The sequence below is a fragment of the Apus apus genome, chromosome 5, assembly GCF_020740795.1.
Source record: "Apus apus isolate bApuApu2 chromosome 5, bApuApu2.pri.cur, whole genome shotgun sequence".
Taxonomy (NCBI): Eukaryota; Metazoa; Chordata; class Aves; order Apodiformes; family Apodidae; genus Apus; species Apus apus.
Genome location: NC_067286.1, coordinates 17,370,389 through 17,398,296, shown reverse-complemented (window position 1 = coordinate 17,398,296; position 27,908 = coordinate 17,370,389). Strand labels below are relative to the sequence as shown.

Below are 27,908 nucleotides of genomic sequence, written 5' to 3'. Positions count from 1 at the left end.
ATCTGAAATACTTGAACATTTTCTTGAGAAAGTAGCACCTAGGAGAAGTAGAAATAGGCATCTACCTAGCAATGAAAATACTTAAAATACTTTGAGTGCTTACTGTACACTTTTGTACTGTACACATTACTGTACACTTGCTGTACTGTACACATTTGAGACAGACTGAAATTGTGGAGCTCTCCAACAGAGACATAATACAATTTAATTTAGATGATACATTTATTAAATTAGAATGAAAAAGTTAATGTTCTTTAGAGTGCAAGAAACACATTTGGACACTGGACCTCAATACAGAGAAACAATGTCTTCAGAATTATTACAGCAAAAAAACATCCTCTGTATGGTATTACATATCAACCAAACAAGCAATAACATTTGTAAGGGAAAAAACATTGAGAACCATTAGCAGATGCAAAGAGCAGTACAGAAGAAAGCAAGGATCTATCTAGACAAAAAATGTTCCTACCTTTAGCACGTTTAGGCTCTTGGCAGGACTCAAGCTAGTACTAAGAGCATTAACTTTTAGCAGATGCTAACTGGCTTTGGCTCCAAGCTGCCTGAAACTGTTGAGCAGAAGAGCAGCATCAAACACAGTATTATTCCATTAGCATTTTGTCAAAACCTACAACCATAACGAATGACAACTTGTTTGTCAGACTTTCAAAAGTTCCAGACTTTCAGTTCCAATATCTTAATTTCACAGATTCTAGGATAACTAAACACTCCGGTTTTTTTCTATCTCTCCAATGCGAACCTGACAATGAACAGTTTGACCAAGATGATATGTATGCTGAAAAGCTGAGTGGGCTTATGATCAGTGTTTTATTCTTTTTAACAAGATAAAGTAGCACATTCTGACACAGTTTCAGCTATAACACTTAATTAAATCAAGATTAAAAATCCACAAAACAATATTTATGTATAATGTAACATTCATCTGAAATCCATCTACTGGCTGTACTGCTCCTACATATCCCAACTTCAACTCATACACCTACCCTATTTTGCATACGATTTGCCTGGAACAAAACAAAAAAACTAAGAACAGGAGCCTCCCTCAGAAGCCCAGACCCTAGTTTATGAATAAACCTGGCTAATTTAACAATTGCACTTACCCTTCCTGGTGGTTAGGATTGAAAGCTGTTTATTCTGTGCTTGACATTGAGATGTAACAGGATGCAGTACAATTAACCAGCCATCAAGTTGAAACATGACTACTTCCTTTTATAAAAAGCTGTATTATGAATCTCGATGCTTTAATATAAATATTTAAATATTTATTTTCCGCTAATTTCTCCATCACCAGCAATTTATGCTATCTGTGTAAAAGCTAGAGCAAGTGACTCTTCTTGGAGATATCTAAGCATTAAGTCTTTACCAAGATCTACCATTCTGGGAGACGATGACAGAAATCAGCATACTACATAGACCAAACACCTTTACATCTACTCAATCAAGGGATAAGACTAGTTTCTTGAAGAGCACCTGTTTTATTTTAGCAAACACAAATGTGGTGACTCTACAACTAAAGCACAGACTTGAATTTCATTATTGAAAGGCCAATTGGATGATACAGAAAGACACCAATGCTTTCAACAGTAAATTTAAGATGGTAAGGGATTAATACAGAACTTAAAATGGTACATTGTGAAAAAAGAGTTTTAAAAGGTAGAAACTGGGATGATTTTTCCATGCTGTATTTTAAAAGTTTCAGTATCGCTTTTAATCATAAAAAAATAAATACTCATGCTCTACTGCCAGTGCTACCTAAAGGCTTCTTGATGAGGGGTGAACAAAGATAAAATCAACTTTTCAGCAGATTTAAATAAAGAAAACATTTTAAAAGTGGGACATGAAATAAAGTATGGGGAGGAAGAAAATACGGGTCCTTTTCCCTACTCCAAGCCTGGCTTTAATGTTCTCATTAATCACTCAAGAGCCTAGATTTCAGGTGTAAATTCATTCCAGCTCTTGAAAACATACTGGTCTATGGCTATCGTAGAAAGTATTTGAAATCAAACATTAAAAAGATAAAACAGCAACATTGCACATCACTGGAAAAATAAACTGGTGCATACTATTTAAAGTGCATTGCTTTACCACCTACAAAAACAGACACTGCAGAAATTTATCCAACAGGTCTAACTGGTGCATAATGTAAGATTCTGCAACTCCAAAATTAATTGTTATCTGAAAAAGTAGCACTTAACAGTAAATACAAGCAACCTCCAACTTCTTCCGAGGTTCGGACTGTAACTCAGATATGATAAATTTTCTTTCACAAAGAATGTGACTCCATCTGCAACAAATTATAATAAATTCACTACAGCAACCACAGTTTAGGAAGTCACTGAGCAACTCAGAATACTATTCAAAGACTCTGAAGCTACTTTTCATGCTTCTTACTTCAGATTACAGGAAAAATAAAATAGTTTTTCCACTAATATGAAATGGTAACTTTGCTGAAATATAGGTGCAAAGAAAGAAGCCTTATAACCAGATCACAGATTTCTGCTTTTTAATGCAAGACAGAATCTTAAAAAATTGTTTATGGCTTCAGTAATTTTTCAGGTACAAAAATCTTTCCTTCTGCACTTATCCTCTGATACAGCTGTGGGAACGCAGAAGTAGTAGTAAAGAGTGCAATTACCTGCGGGAGTACAACAGGGCTCAGTTCTGTTCTCTGCTACAGCAGTACATACTGTATTACTTATAAGTTACCTTTGAAGATTTTACAGATACATAACAATACTGTACTGGAAGATTAAGCCCCAAATGCACACCACAGTATTGCTTTGGTGCCCGAGATTGAATAGAAGATGCTCATTACAAACACCAACAGCACAGCCTAAGAAATTTAGCTTATTGAATATAAGATTTTCAGTCAGAAATGGTTGACTATATCACAGCAATAACTAAACACTACAGGACAAGAAAAGGGTCTTTCTTTTAATTTCTGGCAGAAATAGGCTACGTGATGAAACCTAAATATTTCAACGAATCAGTTCTGCTTAAAGAGCAAGCTCTCCATGGAAAATAATTTGTTTTCAATCTGGCAAACAGTAGTAAATCTTGTACTGCATAGAGTTACTTTTTAAGAACAAGTTTATGGAAAGGGGGAGAGAAAGGAAAAAAAAGCAGCATTGCTCTCCAGCCCATCAGAATATAGCCACACAGGGCACAGCTGATAGTAAAGATGCTTCAATGCGATACTGTAGGACATAAGCTAAACTGAGTATGTACAGATTGAGAAAGAACAGTGAAAAAGATCCAAATGTCCAAGGAAGAAGGGATATAATCTTTCACACAAGATGTGCTAACAGGAAACTGTTGGGAAATTCTTCCTCTAGCTAAATCCCTGGCTTGGCAAGTAAAAATAAGTGGCATTGAGGACGGGGACTATGCAGAAAATAGGCATCTATGATTCTTCAGCCATCTGAAGCAAGGAGTTGATAGCTGCATCCTTGTTCCCCCTCTGAGCTTCTAGCACTGAGCGGATTACTTCCCTGTCCATGTTGGGAAACATGTCCTGGATAGATTTCAGGTCCTCTTCATTACATAGATGCTGAGGGTTGACAGCAGGAGGTGGTATTGCCACAGGTACCATGCCCGGATTACAAACTGCAGGCATTCCTGCAGGCAAAAAACACAAGAAAAAACAAACCATACATGAGTGGAAAAAAAAAATACACCAAAAAAACCCACCAATAAACAAAAAGCAAGAAGAAAGCATCTCATGACTCTTTCCAAACTACAACCTTTTAACATTTTTACTTTTCTTTGTTTTTTTAAAGATGCACTCCAAAAAAGAAAAATATTCTAGAGATTATACCTAGACTGTTGCAATCAGAGTATGTTTTTCTGGAATAGATTCTCTGCCCAAGCTATGTTTCAGAATTAGTAAACTACAATATGGCAACAGGTACAGCTTAAAATTAGATACAACTTGCATTAACCAGGTTGGATTTTCTTCCCCTGCTCCCATCATATTTTAGTTCCTAGTGCATCTATATGGTGATAAAAAAGATGGTTTTAAATCAGTAATATACATAACTGTTACTCAGAAATTCAATTAATGCAATCTCCATTGTATTCAAATTACAGCAAAGTACTTAAGCCCACTAGAAGCCTGGACCACACTCATAAGCAAACTTTAAGCAAATGATTTTTTCTGGTTAAAGTTCCGTACAGTTCAGCCTGCAAAGTCATAAAGTGACAAAAGGGCAATTCCTCTTATGCCTATAGGGGTGCACGCTATTCCCTATTCCTCTGCCAGAGGACAAAATTAATCTGAGAGTTTTCATTAACTTCTTATATATCTGTGTAAAATTAAAACCATTGTCAGTATATAAAGACAGTTTTAGAAGATTACTTTTCTAATTCCTGTGAAAAGGAATTAAGTGACAAAAGTTCCTTTTCAGCACTTAACTTTAATCATTACTTAAGCATCGCTGAAAAAACTAGCCTGTTTTTAAAAAACTGAGACCAGGTACAGTATACATCATTATCACTCCTGAAAATGGCATACTTCACTTCTCTAAGTAGTTCCATATCCCTCATTATGTTAGTCCCATAGCTTTGTTTGTTACTTTTCCAGTTCTGCTATATTGTTTCTAAGGTAGGGAAAGGAGGACTACCTGCATCTAAACGCAAACATGGCACTGCTTCATAGCGCAGCATGATAAAAGTTTTTGTATTTGTTCCCCTACTGTTGCAAACTCTATTCACCTGGTATTTTCATAGAATAGTCTACAGTAATACAAAGATCTTTATGTGCAGTAATGAGAATCAAGAAATCATCACTAAGTATGCATTAATTTTTATCTTAACACATAATACTTTAACACCAGCCTTAATATGCCATTTTCTTTCCCATTTACTGAGATACTTTAAAAATTGCTAAGACTTTGTGGGTTGACAAATTGTTTATTAGTCCCCTTCCCTTGATTAGTTTTTTAAAAATACAAGGCACTCTACCAAAGGCCTCCCTCCATTAGGGGTTGACTCATCACTTTAATCTGTTCACCAGCTTTTCAAAATAGCTACTGAATCACAAGAGAACTTTTATCATATACAGAATGTCATATTATAGGAAGAGTCCATAGCAAATAACATTTTCAAAATGCAGCTGACAAGGTGATATACACAGATCACATCATTACCCACTACCTACAGTTTCTAAGATATGAGCTTTCCTTACCTAACCACGTCACCTCCTCCTAAATTTATCGAGTTGTTTGTTTTAAATCGGCTTATTCTAATCCCAGTAAGTTTTAGTCAGCTTATGCAATAGGGAAAAAACAAGTTACTTCAGAACTGTTCGTTGTTTTTTTTTAAATTCAGTTTGTTACCCTCCAGTCCTCTGAAAGCAAGACTAATTAAGCAATAGGTTACATACAGCATTTGTTAAAAAAATCCAAAATACAAGACTCAGAATAAATGTTATATTACCTTATTCATCATCTTAGTGTTAAAACCGTAAAATTATAATTTCTTCTCCATAATAAAGCATTTCTTCCTAAGAAGGACAAAACCAAACACTTTCTTTCTTCCCTCATTACAGTCTCACATTTCAGCTGAGGTTTTTTGTACTCCCTTACATACTTGTATCTTTACAGTCACAAAATTATCTAAATGATTTTTGGTTCTCTGCTTCTTTAAATTAAATAGTTTTCAAGTCTTATACACTTGATCTTCAAAAGCTTTGTTACTTAACCTTACTACCAGTTTAGACTTAATACATAATTTAATTCTACCTTTTTTTGGCAGAAACTTTCTCTATTGTTTTAGTGCAGAGAAGTTTTAGGATTTTCTAGGAACTCTTTTTTTTTTTTTTAATTAGGCACACATTTACTTTGAGCATTGCAACCGTGACTTTACCTAAATGTACTCTTGGCAACTTAATTCCTCAACCTGTCCTTCTGTTCTATCTGAAGGGAGCATACATTACTGAACTCTAAGCACCTCCATACTTATCAATGTTCTCCAATTTTGATTTTAAAATTCTCCTTGTAATCTTCTTAAGTTTTATTAGAAGCAGAAATGGAACCTAGATGCTTTAAGTCTAATGTACAGGCTTCATCTATTTTAAAAGTTTCCTGCAACTAAAAACATTCCTCTCACCACAAACTTATAACCTACACACTGGAACAATGTCTTTGCCCAGCCATTTGCATCACACCACTACCAATGATATCTATCACATCTTCCACAAAAACCTAAACCTTAACTCTGGAACTTCTTATGCCATTTAGACCACGGTCCCTGGAATTCTGTCTGGCACTGTGTGTTTGAACACATGGTAAACCAGACCATGTGTGCATCCTGGAGGCAAACCACTGTGCAGTCCTCACCAACACTGCAAATCCACTTTCAGCAGCATTTCACTGTCTCTTCTATAGTTTCAACAAGCCTCAACTCATTCCTCATACTTCCTACAAGAAACCTCCAGGCATTTACAAGACATGAACAAAGATACATGGTCTCAAAAAATAAAGTTTCAAAGTACCTGAAAGAACAGAGGGATATAAGTTATGTTTCACTTCTAACACAAGCTTCCTAATATTCTTCAGTTAAGCCATCAGCACTCTAAGATTATCCAAGTGTCAACCTAAGTTGTGTAGGCATTGTCCACACAAGAAGTCAGTTTAAATTATTATTATTCCAAATGAAACATAAGGCCCACGTCACTAGTACCACAGCATCCTGCACAGGTTTTCTTACTGCTTTAATGAAAAAAATATAATTGTGAAGCCAGACCTCTGCACAGGAAGCATTAAGGAAGTATTTTTATTCTAAATATTCAATTTAAGAGACAAGAAATTTCTTTATAGTATTGTTTTTCAATAGTGATTTTCAAAATCCATCTTCTTGGCTCTTACAGTTCTAGAATTAGTTTATGCTGTCTACAGCTATACTGTATGCAAAATGAAGTTAGTATCACAGTGATTTTTAATAAAGACCTCCATGACAAATGCTTACTTTTCATGAAATTCAACATTCAAGATACACAAATACCAATTTAAAGAGTACCCTGGATTTTTGCTTTGCTCTGTATTCAGGCTAAAAGCACCCATAATTTCTGAATTATAAAACAGTAAGCAAGACTTAAGCATAAATTGAAAGAACTATGAACTAAAATTTATCAAATATACATCTATATATGCAGTCATTAGATAAAGTTATAATAATATTCAAAATTATCACTGTTCAGTAAAAAGCTGCTTTGCATATTAAGCACCGCATTTCACTGACAGGTGAAAACTGAAACTAAACCACATATGAATCAACTGTCAATGGAACTGTACATTCCTGTGCTGCTCTCCAACGCTAGTTATAAATCAGAAAAATGGAGCAAGGTTTTCCAATCCAGTGAAATGGCAAGGCAAACATGCTAGCATAAGCAGTGACATTCCAGTATGTGAAAAAAAGTATGTACAATAGCAAGTCAATTGCTACGAGCAGCATTGAAAGCATCAAAGCAGAATAAACAGGTCATACTTTTTCTAACTGCACACAAGGCATTACACACGTTTTAGTTTCTCATTCAGTCCAGCATCCTATGTTTAATTTCTTAATGTTATGCTGTCCCATGCATAGACCTTCTCAAAGTAAACTCAAGAACCTTCTCAGCATCGATTCTTTCATTTAAAGAAAGAAATCATTACTACCTTTTTTTAAAATACACAAATAGGTCTTAATGATATTTGCCTCAGGAAAAAAAAAAGTGCTATGATATGCATGACACCATCTAATTTTTTATTTCAAATGTTGCTTCTTCACGAACCACTAGAAAAGTGAAGTGTATGAACCCACAAAAAAATTCTACAATTGCAATGCTCTGAATAAGCCACATAATTGTGACAAGCACATTTATATTTTAAGCATCTTTCTGAATTTCAGAGTATCAAGAAATGACATTTTATCTCAGAAGAAGTAATTCCAGAAGTTTCTGAATGTACTTGATACCAAAATCAATGCTTTTATCAAAGTTAAGGATGTCACAGTATCTTTGCACAATTCAAAATCAAAGGTGTCATAGTAAAGTCAGTCTAAATTGAAGGAAAACTGATTTCCTGTAACATAATTTGCCTTTAAGAGTTGTAGTCAGATGTTTAACCTGACATGGATCTAAAGCAGATATACATGAAAGATACACACTGATAAAAAAAGTGTTATCTTTTTTCAAAAAGGCTCATTTGAAGATTAATAGAAGGCAGGCTGTCTTCTCAATGTCGTTTCAGAAATGAGTTCTTTGCTTTCAAGACTACAAAAAGTCAAGCCACTACTGGCTTCTTCACAAACCTTGTAGTGGTAGAACAACTGCAAGATTAATGTTTCTCTTTTAGGAAACAAGTACTATCACCTGGGATAGCTAACTGTCATATAACCGTTTCAGAAGAATATTAACACCACATTTTATCCATCAACACCATTATCACCAACTAATTTAATAATTACAGCTTGAAGCTCAGCAGATGCCTTTAAAGACTTTCCAACACATTAGAAGGGCTTTAGCAATTTCTGGTAGATGCATTAAATTGTTCTATTATGACATCCAAGTGGCAATACCTTGTGATACAATCTGCTGTAACATATAAAGCTGTTTAGATGAGCTCATGCAAAGACTCTTGAGTCAACAAGGATGGGAGTGAGAAAAAAAGCTTGGAAACTTACCCAGAGCAAAGTACTCAAGCCCTAAAGACAGGTGAAAATGAAGGGGCAATGGGAAAGGAATAAGACATGGGAAATAAATATTAATCTATTTTTAAAAGGAAATTAATCATTTAGCATCCAAAGGTGAAAGCTGGATTAACTGAGACAACTGGGTAAAACCTAAACTACCCAATATAAAAAAAAAAATGCTGCTAGGATTCAGTCTCTCTGAACAAGTTTCCTGTATGTACTGTTTTTACAAAAGAAACAATTAGAAGGAATCTTTTTAAAAGAAGTAGTAAACCACCAGGTGTTTGAATCAAGGATTGCATTTTATAACCCACAAAGGACAACTCCCATCCATGGTTTTCTAGAAAAATACCAATAACACCACAAGCTAACCTACGAAACTCAAGACAGACACCTAAAGGAGTAATGTACATAGATACACAACTTTTCCTCAGTGAAAAAATTATACTCAGACTCTGACAGGGCCTTGAAACACATGGGTTTCTAATCTATTTTTCACAGGTGTTTGTAAATACAAATAGATTCCCTATTTATCCCATGTATAACTGATCAGAAGTACAGTCTGCTTAGTGAAGTAACTTTTCTAGCTTACTGTCTTTGATACACTATCAACATGATTGGATTGGACTGTATTCAACTACTATACCACAATGTTCTACAGCCTAAATGAAATTGTCTTTAGGAAAAGAAAGAGGAAGAGAAGGTAGATAAACCAAATTTTTAGAAAAGCAACAGGACTGACAAGCTCAAATTTTCCCAAACCCAATCCACATATATATATATAATCTATAGCAACTATAGTTTGTGGCAACTACTGCTACTGTTCAAAGCTTTTAATTTTTAAAACTTTTGAAATTATTTAACTTAGTGTAAGAATATACTATGGCTATTTCTGCTGACATCACAGTTCTGTAACGTCTACCCTCAAACATGGGGAAAAGAGCATTACTTGTGTTGGCATTTCAAGCTTCATCTGCTTACGACAGTGACTGCTTGCTACTAGTAATTACCTCAGCTTGTATGAGAAGAGATAAGCGTGACAGGAATTAATTGCTTCAAACTTAAAAAAGTTAACTGCATCTATTAAGCCTCAAACAGAAATTTTGTTACATAAAAAGCAGGTTGGCCTTTGTGACACAGCCAAATTTGATTTAACACCATCTCTCTTTAAAACACAATTATTCTGGACACTTAACTGATAAATGTTAAGCTGTCTGAATAAGCAATTTAGTCCACCCACTGTACTTCCATCCTAAGACTTAGATTCTAATAGTCCTATCCAACAGCAGAATCTCCTCCATTTCAGATGTCATGAAACAACGAAATATTCACTGCTGTTCTTCCACTCTTCTGAAGGAAACAAACAGAACTTGCTTATTAACTACATTCATATAACTGGATAGGTGAAAAATTTGAACTAAGAAGATGGGAAGAAGGTAAACATACTCCCGTGGAGCATACTGATGTCCTAGCATTGCCCTTCCTGAAGCAGTATCAGAAAGAGAGAAAAGCCTGTATAGTGTTCCAAAGAAAGTATAATATCAACATTTTCTACAGATGATACAATCAATTCAGGTGCACATGGAAGGCCAGTATTTTGCATGCACCATTCTAAAAGATTTTACAGAACCCAGGAGAAGCATCTAGTCCAGTATGCGGAAAACATTCTGACAATACTCCATTTCTTCCAAGATGCACTATTGGTTCCTTTTTTTTTTTAATGCTATTAAGCCATACAATTAAATGTATGAAACAGTAAAAGTATTCTGAAGTTAAGTCACTTTCCAAGTCCAAACCTAATCATCCATCTAATAATTATTAGTGGGCCATTGATAAGTGAATGGGCAAAAGCTTTAAAACTCACAATGCTCTGAGAAATGTTGATGGTGCCCACAGAAATTCTGGAATAGTAAAACATCAAGGACAGTAATATTAAAATATTAAAAAATAAAAATAAAACAAAAAAAAGTTCAAAGGAGGCATGTATTAAGTTCGGCATTTATCAGTCAAGGAAGTACATTCAAGGTTTCCTACAATAAAAGAAGAGTTCAAATTGAGGGGTGGGACATGACAATGCTTCATAATTACAAGTCATGGAACCAGGAAGCATTTTTACTACAGAAGATTATCATAGCAGTAATTCAAACAAACATGCTAGATCTTTGCAGAAGGGCAATGCTCCAATATACAGATCAACAGAATTGTTATATCCTGAAGTGTCAGGCAAATATTACCTGCCTGCTAATTATTGGTTATTTCTTCACTTGTTCAATACTAAGTATTACTAAAAATATTCTCAAGATAATACAGAATTTACAGAACAAGATACCCCACTGTACTTGTGTTTCAACTTCAAAGGTCTAGTATCAGTTTCATCTGTTGAGTTCTATGTCTAGATTTAATTATAACTGAAATTAGTCTTGTCCTAAATTTATGCTGTTGTACTCCAGCTGGCACAGTAATTTGGCAATACAAATATTAACATTTTCATTTGTTCAAGAAATCCTATAGCATCTTCCACTACATTGCTCTATGTACCGCCCCAGATACTGTTTTTATTTTAACCATACGCAACTATGTTTGAGGTTCAACACCTGCTTCAGTATACAAGTGTGTGGTGAAACCACAAGCAAAGATATGGCACTTAATTCAAACACAGAAAAGCTACACAGAAGTCTGGCTTACCACAACAGAATCACACTACAGGATGCACATACGAGCTGAAACTATTTAAGCAACAGAGATAAAAGAACTTTAAATGAAGCTAACTGCATGTTTTCATCAGGGATTAAAGTATGTAACCAAACTTTTCCAGATTTTGCTGTAACTTAACTGTATAAAAATGAAACAAGAGATAGGATTACTTATGTTACAGGTCCCGTCTTCTTTTGAGGTTTGTTTTGCAAGAGAATGATATTTTCAATTCAATCAGGAATCGAGTCTTATAAAAAAATATTGTAATTCCATCCCACACACTCTATCACTCATTTGTATACTTGTATGCAAAGAAATTAAAAATATGTAATTTTTTAAAAGTACACATATTACTTAATAAATATCCAGACAACAAATTGGAGCTTTTAAGAGCTAGAAGAGAAACACACAAGAAAACCCAACTGAACTTCATTTACAAGTTTTCTAAGTAAGGCCTTGTTGAACAGCTTACTGTTCTAATTTTCCAGCAGATGTTGGGGTGGTTGAAGTCGCCCAGCAGGATGAGAGTCTGCAAGTGTGATGCCTCTTGTAGGTGGAATAAGAATGCTTCGTCAATAAGCTCCCCTTGATTGGGCAGCCTGCAGTAGACAGTTCTTACCCATAAGCTTTCAACCTGCTTGTGGCTGTTCTTCAGAGGCACCTCTTCACACTATATCGATTTCTTGATGTAGAAGGTTAATTACTCCACCCCTCCTTTCTCACCCGTCCCTTCTGACCAGTCTGTAGCCATTGATAGCCACACTCTACTCATGAGATTTGTCCTATTGATCAGTAGTGGCAGCTAGGTCATAGCTTTCTAGCAGCACAGTGGCTTCCAGCTTCTCCTGCTTATTGCGCATGCTGTATGCATTGGTGCAGAGGCACTTCAGCTGGGCTGTCAGATGTGTTACTTTCTTAGCTGAATGCCCCTTAATTCCTTTGAGGTATTTCACCACTGTTTCTGTGTTGGCTTCTATTACCTCAGGAGCCCCTGGCTGTAAGACTTCAAGTGTGCTCCAGTGTAGCCAGTACATCGCAGAGCAGCAGGCTGAGGGTCCCCACTAGTACCCTGTCCCTTTAACCTTGGTGTGCCATCCCAGAGCTTGCCACACATAAGCCTGATGTTATCCCTGCCCCCCTTGAAGTCTAGTTTAGGCTCTGACAATCAGTGCCCTTTCCTCATAAGCAAAAACCCTTTTACCTCTTTGAGAAAGGTAAATCTCATCTGATGCCAGCAAGCCTGGTTCCGTGTAGGCCATCCCATTACCAAAAAACCCAAAACTGTGGCAGTGACATCAGCCACAGAGCCATGTATTAATAGACCAGGTCCATCTGTTTCTTCCAACGTTGCTGCCTACAGCTAATAAGAGGGGAAAAGACAGCCTGTGCTCTAAATTCCCTTACTAACCATACATACTTAAAAATTTTCATCTTCAGTTGAAAAATTACAAAGCCTGTGCTAACACATCTTTCTGTGCAAGTCCAAAACTTAATTTGCACAGACCAAGAGAACTGACAACATCTACTTTACATAACTATCTCAGAGCTCCCTAGCATTTCTCATTCACTGTGCTACACACTTCACATGCTGTGTATTAAGTTTCCAACAAAGCATCTTCAAAGAACACAGAGGAGTCAAGCCAGGCTATTTAAAAAGCATCAACAGGCTATTTAAGCTGCAGTTCTGACAGCACAAGTTATTTGGTGCACTTAGTCTGAACGGTTTCACACATGGATTGCCATAATTTAAGTAAACATTACTAGCCTAACAGAATGCAGCCAGCTAGATACCTGCTAGATTCAGTGAACTAAGTCTAAAACAAATACACAAAAAGAGAAGCCTTCAAGATATTTGTTCCAACACAATAGTAATTTTAATAGATTTAAAAGTCATGCAGCTCCCTTAAACAGGGTACAGGACTGAAACCAGATCTACACTTAATTTGCTCACTCTTCTCCTCCCAAAACCTATAACGGGAAAAGTGGTTAAGGACAAAAATAATCTCTGGTTTCCTTTACATTCTGATAAAGCGGAGAAATTTGGTGGTTATTTCTGCAAAACCCTTCATCTGACAGTATTAGAAGTCTTCAAGGAGAGAAAACATACCTGCTATAGGCACATATCCAACTCCTTGCTGATATACAGTGGGCATCAGAACCACTGGCTGAGGCTGCATCATCATGGCAGCTGGCAAAGACTTGACACAAAAAGCACAGATTAGAATTACTCAAGAAATAGAAAAAAAAAAAAACAGCAATTAAAAAAATTAATACAGTATCTGTAAACAAATTATCACATTGCAAATCCATGTTCCATGTTCAATATTGTAACACTATGGTAAGTGCTAATATATATTAAGCTGAATCTCTGGCAGATTAACTGGACTACCATCCCTTTAAATGACAGTTACTTTGTAAATTAATATAAACAAAAACCTAGGTCTCATCTTAGAGCAAAGTTCAAATCAATTATTTTTTAGGTAATCCAGTACTTTAGATATCAATTTAACTCCATTCCCCTTTACTACCACAATTCCTGTTCTGTATAATCCTGGAAAATATCAAAAGGTCAAATTTTACATTCTGTACATTCACAGGCAGACAGTTTTAAAGGTTAATTACAAACTAATTTCTCCTACAGGTAACGGAACAACTGATCACACTTGGGGCAGAATGCAAATTTCAAACAGTAAGGAACATCTTTTCCCAGTTGTTCACTCAAAAGCAACTTGAAACTTTTGATGATGCATAGTAGGAAGCATCCAGGGCTGCATATGCTATCCAACAGCTACTTAAGAAAGGTGACAAATCACAGGAATGTAAAAAACAAAGTAATCAGAAAGACCATTCAAACTATGCAAGAAAGATGCAAGACAGACAAGTTTCCATTATTTTTGCTTTTCAAATGACAGGAATTCCTGAAGATTCAGGGGAAAAAATAAGTTATTGTAAGAGTCCATGAAACTTTAAAAAATTATTATTAAATTAGAAACTACAATGTACCGACCATTTGACTGAAGATTTCTTCTTTATATTTCTATTAGCACAAAAGTAAGCTGAATTTTTGTAATTAGAAAACTAGATAAATAAATACCCATTTTTCACCTCACCAACAAGTATTTACTGCATTAACTAATAATTTTAGCTGCTACTCCTAATGTTAAGAATATGCATTTTAAATACTAACACACAGAAAAACTCAGTAAGGTACAGCGGAACTACTTCTACTTCAATCTAAAACACCTCCCTTCCACTAACCAAGAAGTTTGTTTCCCTTCCTCATCCCACCTGAAATTTGGCTTACCGTATATGACATAACCAGATTAATCATTCCTTCCTTATCATCACCCTGCCTTCCACTCAGGCTATACCATTCATCCTCCACATTTCCTTGTTTCAGTGACTCAGGAATTGTAATGTGTGTCCAAGCAATGCGATCATCCATTGAAAAGGCACGCTGGAATATATACAAAAATATTATCTAGTTAATTGTCCCAAAAATAAAAAAAGCTTAAAATTATTCTTGACTAACCCTTCTGTTTTATGCTGTTTCATTTTGTCAATTTTTTGAAGCTACTCCTTTCGAAATACTTAAGTATTGATACATATTTTAACCACCTCCTTTCCAACAAGGTTGAATTATGCTTTAAGTGGGATTATAGATCGATTGCAGATATTTGAAAACAAGAAATTGAAAACCTGAAGCCGAACACTTCTAGGAATACAACACAGTAATAACAGCATAGTCTGTGATATCTAGTTATATTGTAGCAGATGCCATTAAATGAATGTAAACAGCTTCTATTTACACCACTGTAACAGGCTGTGGATTCTAGTAATTGAAGAGCAGATACAGGTATTGATCTGCCACCCCTGTTGGAGCAATGCAAGACACTTCAACAAATCAACCAAGCCCACAAAAAAGCACTCAGCCAAATTTGTGTAATCACCACACAGCTGCTGCAGTGTCACATTTACCAAACACAGTAAGAGAGGTAGTAAAAAAAAGGGAAACAACAGATTTTAGCCTCAGTTGTAGCCTCTTAGTTTCTGCCAATAAATCTTAGTGACTACAAAGTCTACATTTGACAGTTTTATTCTCAGCATTTCTGAGCTTGGGAAATTTTCCAAGCTCCTTTTGGGTTAGAATAATACTGAAGAACTTCCGAGTAAAACATCATTATAAAAACAGGCTATTTTTAATAGGGACAGTACAGAATATATGGCTGTAGGGCATTTTAATAGAAGGGGAGCTTAAACACCACTCAGACATTTTTGCTTTTCTTCCTCTGCAGAGAACCCTGCTGATGCCTCTTACTTGCTATCAAAGGAAAAGCAGCTCTGATATTCTTGAGGAAGACTGAAGCCTTACACACTGCTGCTCTTGGGATTCTGAAAATTTAAATCATCTCCCAGAGAGCATAGCTAAGTCTAGAATCACGAAAAGAATAATTACCTCAAAACAGTGGCCCTGACTAACTGGACATTGTGGTAGGGGCCTCATTGGATAACCACCTGGACCCTGTTCTCGCAAGGAGAACCCCTTGTTTGGTAACCACCCTGATAAACTGGACACTGTCCTTGAAAGTGGACGCCCTCCTCTGGCAGCCACCCTGATAAACAGGACACTGTCCTTACTTGATAAGGTACAGTGGATGGCAAGATGAGCCCCATGGAGGCACCATGCCATCTTGCAAAAGACCACTCTGCCGCTTACGGACAGAGCACATGTGTGAAAATAAAGGTAATTGCTCAGTAAACCCAGATGTGAGGCTGGGCAAGTGATCACCTGGACCCCATGACCCACCAACTCATTTCCAGAATGTTCCCAAATCCAACACTGAGTCTGTGCAAAGCAGGCCAAGCCTCACTAAGAGAGGCAGAGCCAGGTGCCATAAGAGGCGGACTCAAAATGCTTAGGGTGCACGCCCACCATCCAAGGACCACAATGGCATGCCGAGATCATCGCTGGACCCAAGAGTGGTGTTATCTTTCCTATCCACTCTTTCTCATTCTCTCTCTCTCTGTTTCTAACCTTATTCTCAGCACATAGGGGTAACAATTTCTAATTTTGCCGAGTTTTTCCAGTCGTAACCTGTTGTTTTGAGAGTACTATTTTGCTAAGTTCTGCTCGTCATAATCTGTTGCTTTAAGAGTGATATTGTTGTGTGTTTCCTTTTGACAAGCTTTATCATCTTACTCAATATTAAGTAAAGGTGTGAAAGCCTCCTGGGTAATGGTCTTACTCTTAGAGCACCACACAGAGAATTCCCAAGCTTAACCTCACCGAATAGGGTTTTTCAAGAAATATTTATATTTAGTATGGGTCGCCAGCTCTGGGGAGCTGTGTCCACTTTGTGGGACATGATACTAAGAAACAGCCTTTAGTAACTCAATCCTTTCTTGCTAAATTTTCCTAAATCTCAGCCCAAACGGGATGGGGGAAAAGGGAGAGCAGATATTTATCATAGTTCTGACCTCATCAAATATCTCTAGATAAAAAGAATCCACACCCGGGGGAACAGTGCACTGAATAACTTTGTTCCAGCGAGGGTTTTTGGCTCCATTATGCGCTGTTGGAGTTTCATACACAGCATACCCCAGCCGTATTCGGCAATATGGATCCATGCGAGTCATTCCATAGTTCTTTGCCAATTTTGCCTGAAAAGAAAAAGCCTGTAAGTCTGTAATTTTTACATAACCATGAAGTTATTTACTACTGGTTCACAAAGAGAATCAAATATTGAATTGAGGACTAGGTGCAATTATGACATAGAAAGGAAGGAAAAAAATAATCAAGGAAAACAGCATTCAACTTAAAACATATGCCAATGACACCATTAAATGTCTGAGAGACCTGGAAAAGGGAACCTCTTTTTAACATGTCTGTTGTAGAAAATATACAGCTTCACCACAGCCAAAGCAAGTTATCTCATACCAAACCAAAAGTTAAATAATTACAAGGAAATAGTAATAAGTTCAATTTTTGCCTGGGTATCTGCTCTCCAATATACAATCATAAACTTGATGTGATAGGTAGTCTGTACATTTTCACTGAAGTACTTTTAAAGGATGAAATACAGAAATCCAGTGGCTTCAGGAGTATCACACAATACAAAAGCACCAACTGCAAAAGTAATTCAATTCAGGTAAAAGTTAGTAGATCATACTTTACAAAATTATTTTAAAACTTACTTAATTCAGTGTTTTTGTATTTGAAGATGATCAAAGGGCTTGAGACAGGCTGAGAGTTGGGGCAGTTCAGCCAGGAGAAGAGAAGGCTCTGGGGAGAGCTTATAGTGGCCTTCCACTACCTGAAGGGCCAACAGGAAAGTTGGGGATGGGCAATTCACCAGAGAGGGTATTGATAGGACAAGGGATAAGAACTTTAAACTAAAAGAGGGTAAACTTAGGTTAGACATCAGGAAGAAATTTTTCACCATGAGGGTAGTAAGGTGCTGGAACATGTTGCCTAGGGAGGTTGTGGATGCCCCCTCCCTGGAGGTTTTTAAGGCCAGGGTGGGTGAGGCCTTGTGCAGCCTGGTCTAGTGTGAGGTGACCCTGCTTATAGCAGGGAGGTTGGAACCTGATAATCTGTAAGGTTCCAACCTTAACCATTCTATGATTCTATGAAGATTTCCAACATACAGATGTATGTAACAACAGAGAAATAGAACAACACAAGTTGATGACAACACTGAGCGCTGTTGCACAGCTAGGTCAAAGTAGAAATTGGACTTTCTGGACATGCTGTTTCTCTGACCTGTACTAAGCAGCCTGTAGTTCTGTGTTTATAGGTATGTGACAATATATGGTGCCTAGGATGCCCCACACCTACAGGACAGTTAAAAAGCTGGAATGGCTTAGACTTCCATAAGATTTAGTCACAATGGCTGCAGCTCTGGCCTGGAAATCCCTTTTCTCCTTTAGGGCACCTGCTGGTTCAAAAATTCATACATCAGAGCTGCTGAGAAAGGTCTCAAACTGTTTCTTGTAAATGCGGGCTTAACAATTCAAGTAGGGTAGTTGGCACTGAAATTATAAACTGTCTAGACTGTGAAGTCCTGAGATTAAGCAGTTTACCATAAAACTTCACCAAAAGAAAAAAGATAATATAAATTGTCTCTAATAATTTAAAAGGATGCAATCAACCCTCCTTAGAAAAACTCACCACCACCATTCCTACATATCTGCAAGAAAAAATAAGCAGTGAATTATCTTCCCAAAAACACTTTCTGATCCTACACCAGTTTATTAGTAAGAGAATTAAGGCATGTTGCTCTATATACTTCATCAATGCATATTTAAATACAAAAGACTTAATCAGCTTTTCACGTTCCACCGGTTAATTATGCCACAATACGTGCCCTAATCCAAAATGCCACATGCCTCAACACACAGCCATGATTCACACACCATTCTTGCCTAAATTCCAAGACAGGTAGAGAAGACCATCTCTTGGGACACCACAGGGTTCTATTGATATTCAGAGAGACTGTGACAGACTGAAGAAGTTCGCAGGATCAGTACCCCTTTTCCTGAGAGACCCTATATAGGTTTACTCCCCAATAAGGACCTCACCATGGAAGCTGTAACCATATGCCTACTACTCCAGGCTTGGTGCTAAATTTGAGGTTTAAGATGTCTTCCATATGTCTTTACAAGTGGTGTGTTCAAGTAATTCTCTAAACAGATGAGGTGTGTTAATTAATATGAAGGACATCTGGTGTGCTAATGTAGATAAACAGAATTTTATTTAGCAGACAAGTTTTAAGACCTGAAATCTTATGCATAATGAATGCAGTAATACAGTACTGCGAAGAGGTAAAAGAAAGGATAGCAAGCGAAAAGAAGAAGTGGAAAATAAAGAGCAAGGACTACTCACATGTAATTAAAAAGAAAGCCTGCAGAAAGCACTAGTTAAAACAGCAAAAGCATTAGAGGAAAAGGGGATGGAACAGAGAGGTCACATAAGGAAAAAATACGTAAGGCAACTGCTGTTCCCTGCAATCTTCTTGAAACTGCTAAAGTTTTCCAATAGTGTTTCTATAGGAAGCCTTACCAGAAGTTTTCAGAGAAACCTGTTCACTGTAAAAAAAAACACACGAGTTTATTCGATTATGTACTCTAATAGCAAGCTCTACAGGAAATTCTTGCACCATGCACGATGCAGCTATCAAACTAGACAAAATGCTGATATACTAAAACGTGAAGCTACAGAAACTTTAAAAATTACTGATTACCTATATACAAGTAATTTAGTAACTCAGATTCTATTAGAAAATGTTTTTGTGGCCACCAACCAAAAAAGATTAACAGTATTAATCAATTACAATTACTTAATTGTACAAAGACGGTACAATTTATACCTGTACTACAGTAATGCTGAGTCTGCCTACTGTACCCATTGTCCCTCCATACTGTAGCTGTTGAGCTGCCTGTGCATCCAGCTGGATTTGCTGTTGCTGCTGAGTTGGGGTAATACGAAGAAAATCTTGAGGAAGCTCACCAACGTACACCTTAAAAAGGAGAAAGAAAGAACCTTCAAACTTAAGTCTTCCACTTTCATGATGAAAAATGAGTAATAATGAAAAAGAAAGCAGAATATAAACAAAAGCTTAGCAAAAACATTCAGCAGAGTTCAGTCTAGGTTTGACAGCATAAACAAAGACAAAAATGTCAACTCACGTAAAAAATGTTCTGATACTCACTTTCAAAAACTCTAATTTCCAACATAAGCTTCTGAAAAAAAAAATATGACTACAGAACCAATGCTGCTCTGCAACCAAACATTGAAATAGTCCATATAGAAGTCACATACACCATCTGATGGCACCCAAGTCTTTCATTTATTCATCACTCATGTTGCATTCAGTCATTCCTGTGGCAAGACACAGTACACTGCTTTCATCTGAAATGGTCACTTTCACAGTCACCTTCAAGACAGATCATAAGGGCAGTGTCTCATATGAACCGAATCCTTCACCATAACTAAGAATCCTTCAACATACAAATATATCCTAATGCTTTTTCAATATTAAACACGGCCAGCCTGCAACTAACCTTTGGAACAAAATCCCACCACTGAAAACAATAATGGAAGATCCAAAACAAAATATTCAAAGCAGAAAAACACTAGAGGAACTCCATCACGAGCCAATATGAATCAGCATGTATTAGTATGTATTTTTTGTTAGCTTCACAATAAAGGAAGAAAAAGTTTCTACCTATTACTTGTCAATTCTACTATTGGCAATGCAACAACTCAGGTTGTTTCTAGGTTTTCAATGCTCTGTGAACATTATCAGTACCACATTTAGAGAGATTATATCATTAAAAGAACAAGCACACCAGAATAATAAATTTTAAAAGGCAAATAAAGTAGCATAGAAAATATATAATTAAGCTGTTCTCATTTATGTTGTCCATTGAGTTGCTTACATATTGAATACAGAACTGCCCACCACACTGAGACAAAAGACAGTGCAATTTCTTATGTTGCAATTCCAGGCAAGATTACTCAATTGTGTATCTGGCAGATGCATGCCTACAGAACGCAATTTAAGAAGTTAACAGGCCTCTAGGATACAGCTTTTGAAGATTAGATAGCTCTTGCATGTCAAGATTGCATATTGGAGATAGAAACTGCAGCTCTTGCTAAATCACATTTTGTATTACTTGTTATCTGAGAGACTCAGGATCCTTGCAACAATATGTGTTATATGCCAGAAAGGAAGTTTATCAAAAAAGCTAAGGAGAAAGTACGGAATGCCTGCTGTTGCATATTGGGAGGAAGAAGAGAAGCAGTTTTGCTTATCTGTATAGTTTTAGGATGCTTTCAAGATTTTAAAACGTGGGAGGAGGAAAAGAAGAAGGCAGTGAGGGCAAAGACCAACCTAAAAGGTAGCGGTAATATTTTTTAAAAAGCTTATTGAACTTAGACTGGAAACTAGATACATTCTTGTAACAGCTTTCTCATTAGAATACATTTTTAAAAAGGAGCTAGTTTTAAAATAAAACATAATCCACTTAGGAAGGATTTGAAATGGCACCAGAATTAGCAAGGCAATGGCATTTACAGCACAGCATGTCCCCTCCACCTTGACCTCCAGGAAGTTTCAAATCTGGTATTATTAGTATTTCTAAGAATCAACATCATAAAGATTTCCCATAGCCAGAAGTGGTAGCTGCAGCCCTGAAATTACATTCTCGTATGTGCAAGCTCACTCTATCAACAAAAAACAGGATAGAATATTTTGTCTCCATCTTAACACAGATATTGGAGACCTTAATTCATTCACAACAAGTAAGAAGTCTAATAATATCTTTCATTTTTCATATTTTATTTAAGTCACCCAAATACTGCTTCAGAATATATAAAGTAGTCTCAATATTGAAGTCCAAACTGGACAAACAAAATCTGTAAGGTAATGGAGACCACAGTTTTCCTAGCATTTTAGGTCGTACAGTTATCTCACATAATACTACATTCTTATCCTGGAATTGCAGAGCAGACATACAGAGAAACTGAAAACAGCTACTGTAACTAAATTATTAAAAGATTCAAGTGGTAAACCCCTCCAGAAGAAGAGTGGGGAACAACAGATGCATACACTCCCGTCATAAATGTTCTGCTCTGACTGAGATCTGGTACACAAGTCCTGGTGAATAATATCTAGGAGAGATGCTTATTGAGGAAAATACACTACTCAGGAAGTTCTTATGCTAACTATTAGTTGATTGTATAGTGATGGAGACTAATCAGTAGGGCTCGATATTTCTTTCTCTAAAGAAGACAGGATAATTTATGTCTTCCTTAAAGCACTTAAAAGCAGACACACAATTGCCTCCTCCAAACCTGAATGAAAAATAGAGTTAGATAAGAGTTCAATGACTATTTTTGTTCTTAAGGCAAGGGAACATAAGTGACAAGCTTGTAGCACTGATCCTACTCAGCAGCCACTTTAAGACAAATGCACTTTAAATCAGATGCACTTGACTCTACTGTACCAATATTTAAGGAAGAATGTGAAACTCAAACCTGCTCTGCCATTAACAGCAGAACAAAAAATTAATTCAATTTAACATTTGAATTTTACTAGAACTCTCTTTTCAAGCAGGACAGTGCTATAATAGAACTACAATTTGGAAGACAAATGTTGAGCAGGTAGTCTTTATAAAAATGGTAAGACTGCCTTGTAATTACTTGCTAATAAACTTTACTGACAGCATTACATATCAAAAATACATGTTATGAACATAGCTAGTTTTTCAAAGAAAAACACTGCATGTATATAAAAAAAATCAACTTACTCAAATTGAAGGCAGTGTGATGTTCTACAGCTATTTAAGCTAACTTAGGACTGAGCTGTTTCAGGCTCACCTCTCTATTTCTTTTCAATCCACTTTCTTGTCCAACATTAAATGATGCCAAGCCAATTGTAAATTACGCTAGTGCAGAGGGCTGATGAGAATAAAAAGAAACAAGTGTTGGAGCTAAAGGGAAGAGATGAGGAAATAATCAGGACCCTTACCTCAGTAAATGATCAAGTGCTGGTACCTACATAAGAGGGAAAAAGGCAATGCAAAGCCAAGGACAACCACAAACGCCCTCATTTAGGGAACCATATGCTGAGATACGATACATTCAGGGACCTGTAAGTAAGGTTTCCACACTAGCAATTACCTAGAAACTCTGAAGTTTCTAGTGAACTAGAAACTAGTGAAGACACTAGTCTTCAAAGAAGTTTCATTTTAAAGAGTTTTAAACATATAGCTACTAAAAAAAAAAAACTCTAACCATTCTCCCCTTAAATGTTTTTGCTGTTTTTAAGAAAGAATAAGTGAATGACAGAGAATTTTGAACTATTATTCTATGCTTTGCTCACTAAAGAAAAAAGTAGGACCAGATAGGATGCATCCAGAGGTCATGAAAAAGCTAGATGAGATTTTTTCAAGGCTCTATCATCTTTAGAAGGTCACAGAGATCAGAGGATGTCTCCTATAACTGGAGAAAAGGCAGATTTCATACCCAGCTTTCAAAAGTGCAAGAAATCACTGGTAGGTCAGCTTCACTTTGGTTGCCAAGAAATTCATAGAGCAAGTCTTTCTGGAAGCCATTTCTAGACACACAAAAAAAGGGGACTAGGAATAGGCAGCCTTTACCTATGCTTAAAAAAAAAAAAAAAAAAAAAATTTTAAAAAGCCTAATGAGCCCAACTGCCTTCTACACTAAAATTATTAGAATTTGTAAATACAGAGAGAGCAAGGAACTATCAAAGCTGGGTCACTACAATCTAAAGAGGTGGATCACTAGAAGGATGAAATACTGGCGTGGTCACTGAGCGCAGAATGTGAAGTTCAGTGGTTAATGACACTGCAGGCTTGTTAAAGCAAAAGATCTGTACTGAGATTAATTTTTGTGTCTAATACTTTCCCTTCTCAGTAATGAGAGGTGAAGGCAGAATGTACCCTCACCCATTTTGAGGATGACACCAAATTTGAGGGGAAATGACTGGTATACTTAAGGACTGGACCAACAATCAGAGACAGAAGAATTCACTAGAAGGAATCTCGTAAGTGCGAAGTCCTGTGCTTTGGACAGAAAAATCCCTCGCACAGGAACAACTGGCAGGGCTGTAGCCCTACAGAGAAAAAACATGAGGGCCCTGGTGGAGAGCAAGCTAAATGTGAATGAGCAGAGCACTGTCATAACAATGAAGCCTAATAGCATACTGCACATCAACAAAAACACTAGCCAACAGGCTGAGGAAAGTGATTGTTTTCCTTTACTTGGCACTCATTAGACCACATCTGGAATACTGCAACCCATTTGGAGCCCAGCAGTACATGAAAAATTATAAACTTGAGTCAGCCCAGCAAAGATCCACCAAGATAGCACATGAAAAGGGCTGTAACACAGGATTCGTGATGACTGGCTGAGGATTTGCTTAGAGTAGAAGAAACTTGGGATGAACCTTACAGTGGCTTTAAAACTGAGCCAGGTTCTCTCCTGAGATGTAAGGAAGGAAGACCACCTCCACTGTCAAACTGAAACTGAGGTTTGACATGAAATAATGAGGACACCACAGAGACAACCACAGATAAGGACAAATTCCCCTCAACACTGCAAAAACTCTTGTCTTGGAGGTTTTGAAGATCCTGCTGGACAAAGCACAAGCAACATGGTCTGAACGAAAAACTGACCAACTTTTTAGCAACAGGTTGGACTATGTAGCCTCCTCACACCCCTTCCAACCTAAACTGTTCTATGAACCATAGAACTCTTGCTACAGCACCACACATCCCTAGTCAAACTCATGTAGAATTGTAGTCAAGGGCTCTACTTCAGAACTACAATTGAGAGATGGACAAAAGAAAGGATATAACAGCTATTCGGTTTATTACCTTTACAGATTTTTGCTGTTTGGTTACATATCTCCTCATAGGCCCCGGCTCTCAATACCCCTAATCAGCCTAGCTGCCCTTCTCTGCACTCTGTCCAGCACCTCAATGTCTTTACTATACTGTGGCACCTAAAACTGCATACAGTGCTTGAGGTGCAGCTTCACCAAGGCCAAGCATAGGGTTCTGCTGGTCACCTCCCCGGTCCTGCTGGTCACACTATTCCTGATGCAGGCCAGGATGCCACCTGGGCACACTGCTGGCTCATGTTCAGCCGGCTATCAATCAACACCCCAGGTCCCTCACAGCTGGGCAGCTCTCCAGTCACTCCTTCCCAAGCCTGTAGCTGGGGGTTGTTGTGGCCAAACTGTATGACCTGACATTTGTCCTTATTGAAACTCATGCTATTTGCCTCGGCCCAATGGTCAAGCCTGCCTAGAACCCTCTGCAGACCCTCCCTACCTTCAAGCAGATCGACACTCTCACCCAATTTAGTGCCATCTGCAAACTTACTGAGGGTGCACTCTATCCACTCTTCCAAATCAGCAATAAATATGTCAACCAGGAGCAACCCCAGCACTGAGCCCTGAGGAACACCACTTGTGACTGGCCACATCATTCTCCACTCATAACTCCACTTATAACTGGCCACATCATAACTCCATTCAACACAACTCTTTGGACCCAGCCGTTCAACCAGTTTTTTATTCAATTAAGCATGGGCACATCCAAGCCACGAGCAGCCAGCTTTTCAAGGAGAATGCTGTGGGAAACCCAGTCAAAGGCCTTGCTAAAGTGAAGGCAGACAACATCCACAGGCCTTCCCTTCAATAAGCATGTCACCCTGTTGTAGAAGGAGATGAGGTTAGTCAAACAGTACCTGCCTTTCATGAGCACATGCTGACTGGGCCTGATCACCGGGTTGTTCCGCATAATGGTACTCAGGATGATCTGCTCCATCAGCTTCCCTGGTACTGAAGTCAGACTAACAGGCCTATAATTACTCAGATCACCCTTCCATCCCTTCTTGCATATGGGAGTAACACTGGCTGACTTCCAGTCTGCTGGTACCTCCACAGTCAGCCAGCACTGCTGAAAAATGATGGAAAGTGGCTTGGTGGCACCCCCACCAGCTCTTTCAGTACTCTCGGTTGCATTCCATCCGGCCCCATAGATTTGTCTACATGGTGTAGCTGGTCACTGACTACCCCTCCTGGATTGTGGGGGGATTGCTCTGCTCCTGGTTCCTGTTGCCTAACTTAGAGAGTTTGAGTCCCTCAACATAACTGGTGCTGCTACTAAACAGAGACAAGTAAGTCATTAAGCACCTCAGCCTTTTTTCTCATCCTTCATCACAGTTTCCCCCTACATATAATAGGGGTTGGAGGGTCTTCCTGATCTTTCTTTTGCTGTTAATGTATTTATAAAAGCTTTTCTTGTGATCCTCAACCATGGAGGCCAGATTAATTTCTAGCTGGGCCTTGGACCTTCTAATTCCCTCCCTGCAGAGTCTCACAGCATTTTTGTAGTCATCCTGAGTGGCCTGCCCTTTCTTCCAAAGACCATAGATTCTCTTTTTCTCCCTAAGCACCAGCCAAAGCTCCCTGTTTTGCCAGGCTTGTCTTCTATGCCATTGGCTCACCTTAGAGCATGTGGGGATGGTCTGCTCCTGCACCTTCAAGACTTCCTCCCTGAAGAGCACCCAGGCTTCCTGGACTCCTATATGCTCCAGAACAGACTCCCAAGGGATTATGGCAATCAGGGCATCATACAAGGTAAAGTTTGCCCCTTGGAAGTCTAGGATGGCAGTTTTGCTGCCCTCCCTCCTGGCATCTCTAAGAATGGAGAACTTCAACAATTCGTGGTCACTGTATCCTGGAAGGCCTCCAACTGTCACATCTCCTACCAGCCCATCCCTGTTCACAAAGAGCAGGTCTATCAGGGAACCTTGCCTGGTTGGTTCACTCATCAGCTGTGGTCAAGAAGTTATCTTCGACACATTCCAGGAACCTCTGGGACTGTTCCCTCTCTGCTGGGTTATAGTTTCAGCAGACATCAGGAAAGTTGCCCACAAAGACAAGTGCAAATGACAAGATTTCACCCACGTGTTTATAGAACAGTTCATCCACCTCACTGCCCTAGCTGGGGGGCCTACAGCAGACTCCCACAGCAATATCAGCCTTGCTGGCCTTGCCCCTAATCCTGATCCAAATACACTCTACCTTGTCATCATTACAGTCTAGCACTAGACATTCATCACAATTCCTAATACACAGGGCCACCCCACCGCCTCTCCTTCCTTGCCTGTATTTCCTAAAAAGCTGGTAGCAATCAACACTGGCACTCCAGTCGTGTGAGGTATCCCACCATGTTTCTGTGATAGCCATTATGTCATAGTTTTTCTGCTGCATCACGGCTTTCCACTCCCCTTTGTTGTCCATGCTGCGTGCGTTCGTTGGTACATATGCACTTCAGATGAGTTAATGATCTTGACACCTTATTGTGGGCACAGGCCATGCCGGACCCTTCCACAAGCTCAATTTTATCCCCTTTCCCCCTCAAATCCAGTTTAAAGTCCTGACAATGAGTACTGTTAACTCCTGCCCCAGGATCCTTTTCCCCCTCTGGGACAGCTGCATTCCATTTGTTGTCAGCAAGCCTGGTATCTTGTATAGTAACCCATGCCATTAGAGGAATGGAGGAGAAGACAACTTGCTCTTCCAATCCCTTCACCAATTGCCCCAGAGCCCTGAAATCTCTCTTGATGGCTTGTGACATTCTTGTTACCACTTCATCACTATCCACCCGAAAGACCAAAAGTGGGTAGTAGTCTGAAGGCCTGAAGAAGAGTTCCAACCATCAGAGTAATGATTACTTGGGAAATGAGGAGCAAAAATACAATTAGTCCTAGCTCGAGTACTTGATCTAATTTTGGAGGACATATTTGCCAGCATGATGAATAACCACTAAGATTAATTTTGGGTGTGCTTGGCTAGCTAAGGAATCACAAATACAAGATTTTGGTGTCTCAGACTTAACCAGAAGCCTGATCAAACTGTTTATTAATACCTCTCACTTGGTAAAGGTATTCTTTAGCAGCCCTTATACATTCAGCTATAGTT

General features: G+C 38.0%; 1 protein-coding gene across 3 annotated transcripts in view; it reads right to left on the bottom strand.

The window, feature by feature from the left end:
- Window positions 1-203: 203 nt before the first annotated feature.
- TOLLIP (toll interacting protein) overlaps window positions 204-27,908 on the bottom strand; it is a 30,535-nt gene continuing 2,830 nt past the window's right edge. Inside the window, exons 2-7 of one of the 3 annotated variants that reach the window (XM_051621056.1) lie at window positions 19,752-19,901; window positions 16,861-17,043; window positions 14,687-14,839; window positions 13,490-13,580; window positions 8,680-8,700; window positions 204-3,636 (exon numbers count right to left, since the gene is read on the bottom strand). In XM_051621056.1, coding sequence (XP_051477016.1) covers window positions 3,422-3,636; window positions 8,680-8,700; window positions 13,490-13,580; window positions 14,687-14,839; window positions 16,861-17,043; window positions 19,752-19,901 — 813 coding nt within the window. In that variant the 3' untranslated portion in view covers window positions 204-3,421. The remainder of the gene's footprint in view (window positions 3,637-8,679; window positions 8,701-13,489; window positions 13,581-14,686; window positions 14,840-16,860; window positions 17,044-19,751; window positions 19,902-27,908) is intronic. The other 2 variants (XM_051621057.1, XM_051621059.1) reach the window with 2 other exon arrangements.